Raw genomic sequence first — 16,068 nt, 5'->3', positions numbered from 1 at the left:
TTGACTTTGCTTGTCAGAAGGTTGCAAAAACTGATCACATGACCCCAGGATACTGCAACTGTCATAAATATGAACCAGTTGCCAAGCATCTGAATATTGATCATGTAACCATGGGGATGCTGCAACGGTTGTAAGTGTGAAAAATGGTCATAAGTCACTTTTTTCAGTGCTGTTGTAACTTTGAATGGTCACTAAATGAACTGTTGTAAGTCAAGGACTACCTGTAATAAAGGCAGGATATAATATCTAGAAAACAAACATTTTCTCCTGTCAGTAATCCTCTAGATGTGTGGGGACTACAATTTCCAGAATACCTGGCCAATACCATGATTGAACATTCTGAGATGTAGCTTTGGCAGTCTCCCCAATTTGGAGATTGATAATTCAGAGCAGTCTGGTCTGACATATAACATCATTAGAAACAGAACAGAATGCCTCTGAAGGCAGCATCACAGAAACAAGGAAGTGCAAAATAACTCCAACAATTACAAGCAGCAAAAAGACAGCAGTATAAATAGAAACTACACAGAGTCCTGAAATAGAACATGAAAGAAAGCAAGTATAATACAATTAAAAATTCCATAGCAGTGTTTTTCACCCTTGGCCACATGCCTAGCTGGGGAATCCTGGGAGTTGAAGTCCACATATCTGAAAGTCGCCAAGGCTGAAAAACACTGTCCTTCAGTAAATCCAATAGATATACAGAATAATAAAAGAGTTATTTCCATGTGTCCTGAATAATGGCAATGCTATCATTTCTTTTACAGTCATTTATATTGATAAACTGATTTTGATATTATATTTTTATATGTTTTTTTTGTTTAAGAGAGGAATCAGGATTAAGATCTATTTGTCTATTTCTCCATCTGTCTATCTAGCGTCTACTCTTCCTCCATCTCTCTCTCTCTCTCTCTCTCTCTCTTTATCTCTCTCTCTCTCTACACTGCAGTCAATGAAACTGTTGGTGGTTTCAGCACTTAAGACCCAGTAAGGTTAACATTTCAATAAAAGCATAAAATAAAAAATAAATAAATAACATTGTCAGACATCCTATTATCATATTATAAAAGTCTGAGAATTTATTCCTACAGCTTTTAAGTTTCTAAACACCCTAAACTAGCATTAAAGATACCTTCCTAAAGTTCATGTCATTTTTGCTTCCTTGGTTTTGCCATCTTCCTTGGATGGGGCTTGACAAGAATCAAGTTTTATAAAAATTTATAAGTAACTATCAACACTTTGAACTGTACCTGAAAGCAAATAGGCACCTGATCAAGACAAAAAATGAGAGCCGGAAAATTGTATTATGATTACAAGCCACCCAGAATTACTTTGAAGTAAGATGGGAGGTTTATTAATTTATGAATAATAAATAAATAAAAATACCCCACATTAAAAATAAAAAAGCAAATCAAGGTAAGAACGTTTAAATTGGTAGTAGGTTTTACTGGTGGACAATGAAGTCATATCTACTTTTATAAACAGTATAGCAAATTTGGCAACACTAAATATACAACACTAAATCATGTTGATCTCATAGCAACTGTGCATAAAAAGATCAGAATTTCTTGGGTGTTTTACGATGTAGAGTTATAAACGGGGATCTTTATACAGGGCTGTAATTAAAGTGGAAACCTGCATCTTGGTAATCTAATCAATGATGGAAACCTTTCCTGATATTTCAAACATCGGATATAACACATAAAAAATAATGCCCCAACAGTTTTTACAACTTCCTTGGATTATGAGTCTATTTTACAGAGCAAATTGAAAACTTTGAACCAAGTTCCAGGTATATGTTCTAAGGAAGATAATAGGACTCAGAATGCACTTGACAGAGAGCCAGCTAGCTTATGCTTTTGGAACTTATGCAATATCATAGGAGACAGCCAGTCTATAATCTGTACAAATTAGTTATTAAAACTAAATAAGTCCTTTTCATTTAAAATATGAAATGCATAGGAATACCTATAATGAAAACCATTTCCAGAATTGTGGTGTTCTTGCTAATGTTGCTCATACCCATTACCTATTACAAACACAGAACCTTATCTAAGTAGAATAGAATAGAATAAAGCTGGAAGGGACCTTGGTGGTCCTCTAGTCCAGCCCCCCACTTAAGCAGGAGAACCTATACCATCTCAGACCAGTGACTGTCTAGCCTCTTCTTAAAAATCTCCAGTGATGGAGCGCTCACGATTTCTGGAGGCAAGCTGTTCCACTAGTTAATTGTCCTCACTGTCAGGAAGTTTCTCCTTAATTCTAGGTTGCTTCTCTCTTTATTCAGTTTCCAACCATTGTTTCTTGTCCTGCCCTCTGGTGCTTTGGAGAATAACATGACCCCCTCTTCTTTGTGGCAGCTCCTCAAATATTGGAATACTGCTATCATGTCTCTCCTATTTCTTCTTTTCTTTAGACTAGCCAAACTCAACTCCTGCAGCTGTTCTTTGTGTGTTTTAGTCTCCAGGCCTTTGATCATCTTAGTTGCTCTTCTCTGAATTTTTTTTAACTCTCAACATCTTTTTTTGTGATATGGTGACCAAAATTGGCTGCAATATTCCAGATGTGGTCTTACTAGAGTTTTATAAAGCGGTACTTTGCGTGATCTTGATTCTATGCTTCTGTTTATACAACCAAGAATTGTATTAGCTTTCTGGCTGCTGCTGCACACTGCTGGCTCATGGTTAAGTGATCGTCCAACTAGCTCCAAGAGCCCTCTTACAGTTACTGTTTTTGAGCCAGGTCTCGCCCAGTCTGTACTTGTACCTTTGATTTTTCCTGCCTAAATGTAAAACTTTGCTTTTCTCCACATTGAAACTCATTTTGTTGGACAGGGCCCATTGTTCAAGTTTGTCAAGATCTTTTTGGATCCTGAGTTTGTCTTCTGGGGTGTTGGCTACTCCTACCAGTTTGGTGTCATCTGCAAATTTGATGAGTTCCCCTTCAATTCCCTCGTCTAAGTCATTTATGAAGATATTGAAGAGTATAGGGCCTAAGATGAAACCTTGTGGTACCCCACTGCTTACTTCTCTCTATGCGGATATAGTGCTGTTGAGGACTACTCCCTGAGTATAGTTTGTGTAAGTGATGTGTTGTTGCAGCATATTACATAACATAAAGAAAGATCTGTTTTAACTTGTTATATCTATACCATGAGGGAGCCAGTTTGGTGTAGTGGTTTAGGCATCAGGCTAGAAACCAAGCAGACCATGAGTTCCAGTTCCAACTTGAGCACAAGACTAGTAGGTGACCTTGGGCCACTCATTGTCTCTCAGCTCTAGGAAGGAGGCAATGGCAAACCATTTCTGAAAAACCTTACCAAGAAAACTCAAAGATTTGTCCAGGAAGTCTCTGAAATTAGACATGATTGAACAGAAGGAAAAAAGAATCCACACCATGCCTTCAAATGACTGCATTTCTAGATAATTTTTCAAGTATCCAACATATCTATGTTAGCTTTTTTTTTAACTGTAGGAAAAGTGGTAAGTAAATCTTGAACAGCACTTATTATTAAAAATCCTAGTTTCCCCCCCCCCCCAAATTAAACCAAATTTTCACATGGATGTATATCTCTGAAACATTATCAGTTAATGAGTACATATTTATGTAATTTGTTGACAACTAATCAAGAACAATTCCATTTAGCTTATTTAAAAGCAGTGAAGATCAGCTGTGCTGCTACCTACATAGGCAGTCAGCTAAGTACATTTAGTAAAATCAAGGGAAATGTGTTATTTCATTAGGTGTTGTACCTTCAGTAAGCTAACCAATACTCCAAAGAATGAAGAACTGTCAAAACCAGCACTTAAACCTATATAGACTGGAAGCTAATAAAGTCAACAAAGCACATACCAGTTCTTATTACAATTGCATCCATCTTCTAATTGTTACTCCCAAGACAATGTCAAAGACAGATATTGGCCCAACTATGTGGAGTATCTACTAATGCAGAGACATTTGTTTATTTAAAACATTTATATAGCTGCCCATTTTATACCAAACTTATACCATACCATGGGCAGCTCCAAATCAAGAATTAAAACAACATAAAAACCAGATTGAAACAATAAACACCAAACACATTAAAAATAAAAGCCCAATGCCAAGTTGAGCTTCTGACATGTTGTCAACTCTCTGCTTTTCAGAAGGCTAGGATGGTAGTGGTCTGCCAAATTTCTGGGAAAAGAGTATTCCACAGGCCGGCTGATGCCTCAGGAAAGGCATGTTTCCTAGTTTCCATGAGGTGGCAATAATTAAGGGAAGGGACTAAGAGAATGCCCACCCTATCTAACTTGGTAGGATATCAATAGCATTTAGACGAATATGCTGCTTCATAGTGCTTTACAGCACCCTCTGGGTGGCTTACAATGTCAGTATATTGTCCCCAACAATCTGGGTCTTCATTTTACTGATCTTGGAAGGATGAATCAACTTTGAGCCCTGTCAGGATCGAACTCCAGGCCGTGGGCAGAGTTTGCCTACAATAGTGCATTCTAACCATTGTGCCACCACCCCACCAGTGATGGATATATGTTCTTAGGGAAAGTAGTGCTGCAGATAATATGGCTTTGTGTCATATAGAACTTTAAAGTGATAACCGGCATCTTGAATTGCACCTGGAAGGAAACTAGAACCCAGTGCAGCTTATGTAATAGAGGTGATATAGTTTTGTATCATCATTGCTTTGATGCTACAGTGATTAATTCAAAAGGAATATGTTGTTCCTTCTTTCTTAGGTCCACAGAAACTTCGCAGCAATGAAGAACTGATGATTCTGGTTGACAGAAACAAAGAAGTTATATTAATTGCAATGTTATAGCTTCATTGGTAGCTTCATTAGTACCTGTATATGGGCCTACCTGTATAATTAGTACAGTGGACACAAGATGGGAAGAAAGACCATGCTTCAGTCATGCTGTCTAAAAAACTACCCATTGGCAAGTCTAAGAATGGAACAAAGGTAGGAAAAATGCAATATTCAATACACCTCACTTGAACTCAGTGGATGGGTCACTAGAATAGGTAAGCTAGAAGAAAAAGAAAGGAAGCCACTAATCAGCTGAAAATATAGTAGGATGAAATATAGAGCAGCAACCAGCCATTGGCAGGCCTGGGTATACTGGGCACTGAATCTGGGAGGTTGTTAAGATTGAAATGGTGGAACAACTACTCAGATGGGTTTTAGATACCCCAATGCTTTTGAAGATGAATGCCAAATTATGATTGAGGGATGCACTTGTGATGGGCTGGGAGTCAGATGAGTATGATGTCATTTATTACTGTACTGCACTCATATTGGAGGTGGGGTAAAGCAGAAAGTGTAGATCTGGTCCATGTGAGCACAAACATGTCTAAATCACACAGTCCAAACATACATTTTCTAAACAGATGTTCACTAATCATCATGCCTTATATTTTGGACCTCAAAATGACAAAATAGCTCAGACTCTCATATTTTCTCATGCATATATTCATGTCACCCAACAGAATCTTTTCTCTCAGGATCAATCATTAATTAAGTCTTAATGTTGCATATTTTTCTCCAAAAACCTGTTCCTTGTTCTATTACTATTATTGACCGGAATGTAGCATGTGTCCAAATGATGAATTCCTGTTTGGATACATCTGTAACTTCCTAAATGACATTGTTTTCTGAAATATATTTTAACTATTTATTTATCATTAAACCTATACCTTTATACCTATATGTTTTCATCATCTCCACTCCAAAAGACTGGATTCTTTTCAAACAGATCTACTATCCTTTCTCTTCCTTTTACCAACATACAACATTCTGTTCTTTCTTTCATCTAATTCATCCTCTTCATCATTTATTCCTTTCTAATTCCAAGTCACATCTTCTGGCCATCATGAAATAGGTCCACAAATATTAAACCTAGTATTCATCTTAGCTTTGGTCAATTGAGGGTTTCTCATAATACTTTTTAGTAAAGCGTGCACTAAATCAGGGATTGTCAAACATTTCCCAGCCCACAGAAATGTTTGAGTTAGGGTTTTTTAACTTTGCCAACTTTAAGATGTGTGGACTTCAACTTCTAAAATTTCTCAGCCAGTAGCCTGTCGAGCTGCCAAGTTTGAAAAACACTGATCTAGAACAAATGTTTCTAAACCTTGGCAACTTTAAGGTATATGGACCAGTTCCCAGAATTCCTAGCGTAGCTGGCTAAGGAATTCTGGGATTTGAAGTCCACATAGCTTAAAGTTGCCAAGGTTGAGAAACACAACTCTAGAAACTACTTTGCAAGCCAACATATCTTATTGCACTTCATCACCTCAGGAATACATATAGCATGCTAGCCACCCACTCAGGAGACTTTTTATTAGATTATTATTAGAATATTATTCTAATAAAAATATTTTGCTTTGAATCTAATTTTGGCCATCAACCTCCTCTTCACCTTCTGGGCAAGGACGTGCTGCGGGCGGCTGTGCTTGCTTGCTTCCATCTCTGCCAGGATGAGTCTTGATTGTTTTGTATCAATTTCTCCCAGCCAGTCGCACTTGCTTGCTGCCCTCAGGACTGGCTGAGGAGAAAGCGACAGGCGGGCCAAAAAAGAAAGTGTCCCCTGGATGGGGCTGAGGGAGCAACCCTCAGTTGTAATCACACCCCTCAAGAGGAGAGTCCTTAAGTAGGGGAGGAGAGATAATGACAGCGCTGTGGGCGCTGCTCCTGACACGGCGGAACCAACTGCCGGGAGCTCCCACAATCGCAGCCTCCGTCTTCAACGGCGGGCCGCACCTTCTCCCCTCCCCGCCTTTCTCCCCGTTGGCCACCTGCGCTCGTCCCGCCAAGAGACGCGCGCCATGGACCCCCCGCGGCCCGCGCCGCTCGCGCACATTTTCAAAGGGACCTTCGTCCACTCCACCTGCACCTCCCCGATGGTCATCCTGGAAGGCCACCTGTTGGGTGTAGCGGAGAGCGGGAAGGTGAGCCTGGGAAAGGGCGGAAGGAGGGAAGGGAAGCGCGTGCCCCCCGCCCGGCTTGCTGTCGCTGCCTTTTCTGGCACGTGGGGGGCCGAAGGACGGAGAGGGTCCCGCGTTGGACGCCCAGGCCGGGGCTGAGCGGCTACCAAGGAGAAAAGGCGGCACTTCGACCGGGGGTCGCTGGGGTCCGCACCTGGGGCCGGGGGAGAAGTTTGAGGGCAGGGCGGTGCAAGCGATATTTTTACCCGTTTCCCTCCCCCCCCCGTTGGCATGAAACCCCCCGCCGGTTGTAGAAACCCCGAGATAGAAGAAGAAGGCGGAAGGGCGGGTGGTTGTCGTGATTCACATAACTTACGTAACACCTATGAAAAAGAAAAATAAATATGAAACTAGGATTAATCGGATCCATTCTCCAAGCAGGTTCTGGTTCCTCAGAATCGCTCCAAAGGATCAGCCGAAACAGAACAGACATAGGGATGAGAAGATAGAGATGTTGTTGATAGAAAGCTGGTAGTCTCCGATACATTAAAATCTCTTCCCGTCTGTGAATGGCAGTTTAGGAAGGTGCGCAAATTATCTCAACTATAAAGAGGACCAGATAGACTTAGAGACATTCAACACAATACTCCCCCCCCTTTTTTTTTAAAGGGTTACAACGAGTGTTTTCAGTGCTGGCAATTATCAAGCAGGGCAAGAAAACATGATGGAAATAAATAATAAATACTACTGTTCTCTGAGCCGGTTCATTATTTGTCAACATAGAAGAGAAATTCTGCAGTTATGATATATAAAGAAACACTTGTCAACTTTGGATGTCTTTTTTTAATTCTGATTTTATATGCATTTAACAAGAATTAATCTATATTCAATCAGGTTAAAAACCCATCTGCGCTCATCTCCTAGACCTAGAAAACATCATGATGGTGTGTTTGTTGTGAAAAATAAATTAGTATGTGGAGTGTTGAGAACATGCACCATTTGCACTGGAAAATAAAGAACTATAAAAATGTTGAGAGTATTGAAAAATAAATGACTAGATGTTTCAGGACAGTGCTCAGTGCTGATCCTCTTGTTCAGCTTGCCAGATTGCTCTAATCTAAATTATTACATTAATACAATGTTTAATATTACTTTATAGTATGAAATCCTGCAGAAAGTGTTTCCAGTGCAGTTTTTTTTTTTTACTATTTCATCTATTCTGATTTTTGGTTCCACTAGCCAAATCAGCAAAGACAATATTTGTTCAACTATTAGATAAGCAGTATCAAACAAAGCTTCCAAGCTTTGATACTTTAGCCATCTGGTTCTATATGTCATTAGATCTCAACAACTCTAGCCTAATTAGATGCTCATTTAAGAAGAAGTGTAATTATATGTTCCACATTCATTGGTGGTATACAGTTAAAAGCTTAATGAAGCATATTATTGTGCAAGCTCATACACTTTCAAATATGTGTATGCGTGTAGAGAACAGATGATTGCTGTGACTAATATATGAATGTGTTTGGCATAGTAACCACATCTACTTGGTTGCTCTTGATTTTGCAGATCATTTAACTCCTTCCATTTTTGCTATAGTACCACATATTTTCTTGGCTCTTTATGCCTTTTTGTACACTTGTAATACGTAGTTACTTTATGAAGTGACAGTTTTTCTCACAAAATAAGAGGCAGCCACACCATTAGATTACAGTGTAGAGCTTATATCAATTAAGCTTTGATAAAGCTGCCAAGGTTCAATAATGGTTTGGGTTGTGGCCCATTTTGGGAGAAATAGTAAGAGGTATAAAGGATGAAATGGTCCTTTACCTGGCTGCAATGCTTTAGGCAACCATTTTGTCATGTGATACTCCTTCCATCTCATAAGAGCCAATGGGGATCCCAAATTTTGTCTCTGCCAATCCTGTGATGGCCACGGAAGGGAAACTGGCAGGCCATTTTTGTACTCCTCATCTAGCAGATGGTTTTGGTCAGCAGTTGTACTGTTAGTATTCTTGAGATTTTTTTGACCAATTTTCTTCTATTGAATACAGAACTATGTTTTCTTCTATTGAAGACAGAGCCAACAGAACAGCTTCTTAAACCATTTACTGCTTTCTTATATATATAGCACAAGTTATAAGAGACAAGTTGTAGCTCCATCAGCTTTTGCATATAGTAGAGGAGCCATCTTTCTGTTAACAAGTTGTTGAGCCAGTCCTCTCACACTTATTTTTTACAGTAGTCATATATTATTCTTGCTTACTTACAGCTGAGGAGAGGATTCAGTGGACTTTGGTCCTAGAACAGGGGTTCTCAACCTTGGCAACTTTAAGACTTGTGGACTTCAACTCTCAAAATTCCTCAGCCAACTTTGCTGGCTGAGGAATTCTGGGAGTTGAAGTCCACAAGTCTTAAAGTTGCCAAGGTTGAGAACCCCTGTTCTAGAACAATCCTGGGAGAAATGCCATGCAGCTATTAGTTCCTACGAAATAGTGATAAAAATGACATGGGAAAAGTGGTAATCTGACAGAAATTTGGTGGGGTTTTTTTTGCTTTATGTTTGATGGTTCATTATTTTCCACTCTCTTTTGAAATTATCCTTTGACATATCTGGTTGCTGCCTAGAATAATGGAGACAAGGCTATGTAAAAGGTATAAAAAGTAGATAATTAGTTCCAATAGAAGAGAATACCCTGTATGTAACTCAGGGTATATACTGGTACTATATAAACAGGGAGCAAACCCCACACTCATTTGCACTGATGATGTTACCTAGCTGGGTAATGATTTCATACCCATAACCTGCAATTAAACAATTAAACTCAAAGAGCACCAAGGACTCCACAAGGGAAGATTAGTTCTTGAAAAGTTCCAGTGAGTCTACTTCAGGGGTCTTTAAACTTGGCCCTTTTATGACTTGTGGACTTCAACTCCCAGAATTCCTGAGGAATTCTGGGAGTTGAAGTCTACAAGTCATAAAAGGGCCAAGTTTGAAGACCCCTTGTCTAGTTACTGGAAGGAGACCATCAAATGCAAGCAGATGGGCTTCTCCTGTTCCATTCCTAGGCTATAAAATGCGTTCCTTTGGGAGCTATGATTAGGCTCCACTCTTGTTTTTAGAAGATTGTTAAGCAGATTTTTACTTTTTTAGGTTTCTTTAAACAAATATAATCAGTTATTCTCAGAAAGAATCTTAAGACAAGTAAAGTCTAACTTTCTAACACTCCAAAGAGAGAAAATTAAAAAAAAAACTGGGTTATTGTGTGATGGAACATGCTGGGGATGTCATGGATTCAAATTCTGCCCAGATTTTCATCAGCATCCCCAATTAAGAGCAAAAATTAGATGACTTATTTCCCTCCTATTTCTTGTAATGGTTGTAGATGTACTATTAGAAAGGAGGCACAGAAAGAATCAATAATTCATCCTGCTGTTTTTTTTTTTATGCTTGGATTTTTGTTTTTTCCTGAAGAGTTTCCCTAACTCTGGACATACAGAAAGATTCAAAATGGAAAGATATGATGTGGCAGAAGATGAACTTGTCCCTGTCTCACTCCATTTAATCTTCTAGGTTCAGAGAATAACAATTAGGCAATTGTTAGGTACAGTTAGGCAATGTATAATTAGGCAATGTGCAGGCTCATCATAACTAGTGCAATAATGATTGATTAAAGCAGTTAATAGCAACTGCTTTTAGGCTTGGAGCCAGGGTGGAAAATACTTAACCAACAGGGATGAGTGTCTGGAAAATTGGCATCCATTGTTTTAGCTCAAGGAATTCACTGATGATTGGAAGAAATAGTAAAACCTAAAAATAATATTTTATTTTAGTATTCCTATGCAAATTCTTTGAAATGTAGAAGCACCTCATTTCAAATCACATCTTTTTTTAAAAAAAACACAAGTTTTATTGATTTTTTTAACTTTTACAACAAAATGCTCAAGAAATGCATCCAAAAACAAAATCATATATATATATATATATAACTCAAATTAATACATTAGACGTTCCCTCTCTGTTTCCCTCCAATAGTATAACATATTTAAAATAATCCATTTCTAGATTATATTTATATAGATCCAAATCCTGTTTTTAAGCTTTACTAATTTACAATTACCATAATCCAATTTAATCTTAAATAAACATATTATTAGCACTTCGGGTACCCCTTCTAAAATACAAATAATATTCCAGCAAAAACATTCTAATATTTATTCAAATATTCTTAATCAAATAAATCATTAAGTTTATCACAAATTTCTCTTATTTCTTCTTCCACTACAAAATAGTTAATCCTAGTTAAGATAAAGATATTACTCTACTCTAAGTATATATAGTCTATCAGTCAATTATTTCAATAACAGAACAGAACAAAACAAAACACAAAATCATTTCAATCCATTAGGTAGGATTTAAATCGCATCCAAATAATTATCATATCTAAAACACACATATTATTACACAAATTATCATCTTACTAACTTGAAATACTCAATTAATTGTTAGATCAGTCCAAATCTCTGAAGTCTCTTCCATTTTCTTATTCTTGTTCCATTACAAAATAATTTTCATACATAAAATAAACATATTATTTCAAAAAGTACATTCTTACTCTATTTCACATATATATTCTACTAATCATGAGTTTTCCTCTTGCTTCTAAATCTGAATCTTAAACCTTAAATCAATCCGTATCTCTACAAGACCATTTTAACCCATTACATGTAATTTTAAGTCTCTTTTTTCAGTCTTATTCTGGCTTTCTTTTTGTGCCAAGCAGGTTTCCATAACAGAGCCTCTGTTTCAGCAATTAGGTCTCCCTTTATTCCTTGTGATGTCATTTGAGTCAATGGAAGACATCCCATCCTCTGTTTTAGGAGCCTGACTCCTTTGTAGTTAGATCCTTGTTGCTTTAGAAATTCAAGTCTCAATGTTTGGTTCAGCTGAGTAAAATGTTCAGTTGTATCCAATTTTATGATTAGTAGTTGGTTATCAAGGTTATCATTGTTCTCATTAAGTCGTGTTTGTACATCAATTCCTGTTATTTTTGGAGTTGTATGTAGTTTGATTAAGGTTACCTTTTGATCTTCAGAAATCTCAATAGGATGCTTATGAGGTAATATAGATTCCTTTTTAATATAGGTTAATTCCTCTTCTGATGTATTTTGGCCTGTAGGATAATCAGTTGAAGTCTGGAAGTCAGTTTTAGAATTTGTAGTAAGGTTTCTGATTCTTATTTCTGTAGTAATCTCTTTTATTTTAGTGCATACTTGTTTAGTGGTTTCATGAATTTTTTCCAATATAAGTTTACAGTTTAGTTGTGAATAGGGTTTCTCCATTTCAATAATAGTTAGAAGCAGTCCTTTTATCTTTTAGTGGAGGCTATATTTAATAAGGGTTAACCAATGTCCACCCCCACAGTTTCTAACAGCTGCATCAACTTCTTTATCTTTTCCCTTTTATAATAGTTTGAAGGTCAAGCCAACCTCCTCTCCAAACATAAGCAAGCAATTGCAGTATTAAAGGTCACCACAAGATATTCTCAGTGGATTACAGAATCTTTCCCAGACACCAATAAAATGAATTTTCCTTTTTTTTTTTTTTAGAAAAAAGCTCTATAAAAAGGTTTTTTTGGGACCCCAATTAAAAGTAAAATATAGCCATTAAAGTTAGTTATTCTGTCCTTTTATTCTTTTCTTCCCACGCAAACAAATACCGCTCTCTCAGGGCAGGGAAATAGTTCCAAGAGGGCTTTTTACAGGCAAAGAGAAAAATAGGGTGAAGAGAGGAAAAGGAAGGGTCTCACCCAGGTCATCCGCAGTGGTTCTTAATGCTTAGATGTTCTTGTGACTTTCGGCTGGTGCAGCTGCATGATCGGCCATCTTGCAGGACGATCTTTGCTCTGTCAGCCCTAAAGAGTCAGCTGGAGCTGCGAGAGAAGCTGCCGCCCTCCTGCAGTCACCAGAAAGTCTCCTCATTGGTGGTCACCCCTCCAGGGTGACTTTCAACCGCCTTCAGGGTCTACTGGTGAAGGAGAATCAGCTGGTGAAGAGACAAGTCTCTTTGCGTGACCACAGTCCCCGTGAACCGGAACCAGAAGTCTCAAATCACATCTTTTTGAAAGTTCACATGGAAGTTTATCCTGGCTGTCTCTATATGTGTAAAGTGAAGTGGCTCCCTGTGCATCCACACACAGGCACATGCAAGATAACTAGGAGTAGCTTTTGCAGTATCCATAAAAATTTGGCTGGCGTAAGAGGCTGCATCTTTCATATCTTTTTTTTTGATGGATGGGCAATTAAAGGATGGTTCCTTTAATTCGGTTAACATTTGGCATGTTTTTCCTCATATCCTGTGTTTCCTCATGTCCTTATTGCTCAGAGTTCTTCATTAGAATACAAATGGCCATAAAAGTGGAACTACAAGAATCTTTATTTGGCAATGCTATTAAAAGGGAGATACATGGATAAATAATTTTGACTTTTACAATCTCTGCTTCACTGTTTTTCTTCTTTGAAACCCATATGCTTAGCTAGATAAAGATAATCTTTGAATTACAACCATTCATTTAGTAACCATTCAGCAGCACTTGCTTATGTCCATTCCTTGCACTTATGACTGTTGAAACATCTTCATGGTCACATGATAAAAATTTGGGCACTTAGGAATCAGCATGTATTTATGATAGTTGCAGTGTCCTGGGTCAGGTGATTGCCATTTGTAACTTTCCAACTGGCTTCTGACAAAATCAAAAGGAGGAAAGTTGGATTCACTTAATAACCATGTAATAATAATAATAATAGTAAAGTTGGAAGGGACCTTGGAGGTCATCTAGTCCAACCCCCTGCTCGGGCAGGAAACCCTACACCATTTCGGACAAATGGCTGTCCAGTCTCTTCTTAAAAACTTCCAGTGTTGGAGCATTTACTGCTTCTGGAGGCAAGCTGTTCCACTGATTAATTGTTCTAACTGTCAGGAAGTTTCTCCTTAGTTCTAGGTTGCTTCTCTCCTTGATTAGTTTCCACCCGTTGCTTCTTGTCCTGCCTTCAGGTGCTTTGGAGAATTCACTTAACAAGTACAGTGATTGGCTTAACAACCAAGGATAAACAGGTCATAAAATTGGGTGCGATTCACTGGTTTCAATTGGGGACATAAGTCAAAGACTACCTGTACTATACGAGAACACATTCATTTTCAGTGAACTGATTATTTGTCTGCCTTTTAATTTGAAACAACTGTGGCAAATAATATGAAACAACTGTGGCAAAGTTCACACAGTGTTCCAGGGCATTCTTAATGTTTTCTAAAATTGTGTGGGTACATGGCTACATATAATACATTATACTAAACCTACCCAAATTGCACTTTGGATTTACTCAGTGTGTTGAACCTAACTTCTGTGTAGATGGATGGAATATCCTACAGAAGAATACTTTCCATGTGACAATATCTTCCATGAAAAATCTTGGAAGGTAAAGGAAGGCTTTTCAAGATAACTTACAATAGTTTCCTTGGTCTTTATAACTGCCATTTCTCAAAAATCTTAAATACTATACTAGTTTTGTGGCAGTTGTTCTCTTCTCTAAGATTGTTCACTTTATCCCCTGTGCTGGCTTCTCATATGCTTATGAAAAGATGACTGCTGTCTTTCATCTGTAATATCAGAGACATTATTTTATGATTTTGCATCAGGCATAAGTTTTTTTCAGTGGACTAGGTTCACTATGATATATCAATGGATGAACCTTTGAAAAATCAGATTATGTTTATATGTATATTGGTTTATGAACTAACCTTTGTTTTATCATCTGATTAATGTCTACTTATCAAACATTGCTGAGAAACAAAAAAAGCAGAACTGATCCTATTGACCAGCCTTTGCACTTTGTTTTTAGCAACCCTAGTCTTAGTGTTTACTTTCTTCAGAAAGTGATATTTGCGTAATAAATATATTATTGCACTATATGCTGTTCTGTAATAAAATGATTGCAAAATGCTCTGCTATGAAAATAGCATTGGCAGCCTGTCTTCCATAACAACATCCTGCTTTCAACAGTTACCATCTTGTACTACTGTATTTCACTTTTTCCGGTGTTTGTGTTTAATACAGAGCATTAATTTTTTTCCCAGTTTACTTCAACATCTTATTTTAGTTTCTTATCAAAAGATCTGAATGTATGTGTAATTTATAGAATTACATGCTCATGTGGAATCGTGCCATATTATTTGATTTATAGTCACTCATCTCACATAAACACTAGATACATAAAATACAAAAAAATAAAAATACATAATGTAAATATCCTCCTCTAGGAGACTTTATTTGGCAGTGCTATTAAAAAGAATAGGAGATACAACCTAGCATAGAAATCAAAGTTTTACAGCACAAAAAAGATAATGAATCTGCCTCTTTTTCGGTACCCAAACTATTTGCTAAGTTGCAAAAAATGTATCTCATGACTGGTCAAAAGTAATGAAACAATAAGACATTTCCAAGTTGTTCTCCACTATAGGAATTATTGCTGACACTGCAAATAAAGCATTTGACGTCACTGAAAGGAATTTAGTTTCGACAAATTTAATAAAAAGAAGTTCTGAAGAGTTAATGTGAGATTATTATATCTGGAGAATGCCAGGCATCATTGAATCAATAAAGCTAAAAATATTACAGTTATATGAAAAACTAGAATACATTATATTTTGCAGTAAAGTACTAAATGAGTTACTGTATTCCTAGAGATTAACATTAGACCTCAAGACATGGAAAGTGTGTACCTTTCAGGGCACTAAAATCATCTGGTAATAAAAAAAAATCAAGACATTAAGTTGTAAGTTTATTATTTTAAAAAAGCTATCAATCCAAAGGCTAAAACAACAGTGAAACAGAGTCCAAATATTATAAGATTTAGCATCTGAAATTCTGCAGAAAAAAGGTCCGCTTAAAACTTTGAATACCTTAGCAAATATGGGAGAATTTATCTCCTGATATTCCTCTTCAGATTAGAATTCAGTTTACATGGGAAGAAAAAAATTCAAATCCATAATTAAACAGATGAATCAAATGATTCAAAGAATAGAATAGAATAACTTTATTGTCACTTTGAATGTACACTAATCTGCATACATTAAAATGAAATTTT

General features: G+C 37.2%; 1 protein-coding gene across 1 annotated transcript in view; it reads left to right on the top strand.

Moving 5' to 3' along the window:
- Positions 1 to 6,653: 6,653 nt before the first annotated feature.
- GDA (guanine deaminase) overlaps positions 6,654 to 16,068 on the top strand; it is a 42,370-nt gene continuing 32,955 nt past the window's right edge. Inside the window, exon 1 of the mRNA XM_039361625.1 lies at positions 6,654 to 6,948. Within this exon, the coding sequence (XP_039217559.1) occupies positions 6,826 to 6,948 (123 nt within the window). The 5' untranslated portion in view covers positions 6,654 to 6,825. The remainder of the gene's footprint in view (positions 6,949 to 16,068) is intronic.

Source organism: Crotalus tigris, unplaced genomic scaffold (assembly GCF_016545835.1).
Source record: "Crotalus tigris isolate CLP2741 ecotype Arizona unplaced genomic scaffold, ASM1654583v1 scf7180000017585.4430047, whole genome shotgun sequence".
In the NCBI taxonomy this organism is placed as follows: Eukaryota; Metazoa; Chordata; class Lepidosauria; order Squamata; family Viperidae; genus Crotalus; species Crotalus tigris.
Note: the sequence above shows the minus strand (reverse complement) of the source record. Positions and strands in the feature narration are given on the sequence as shown.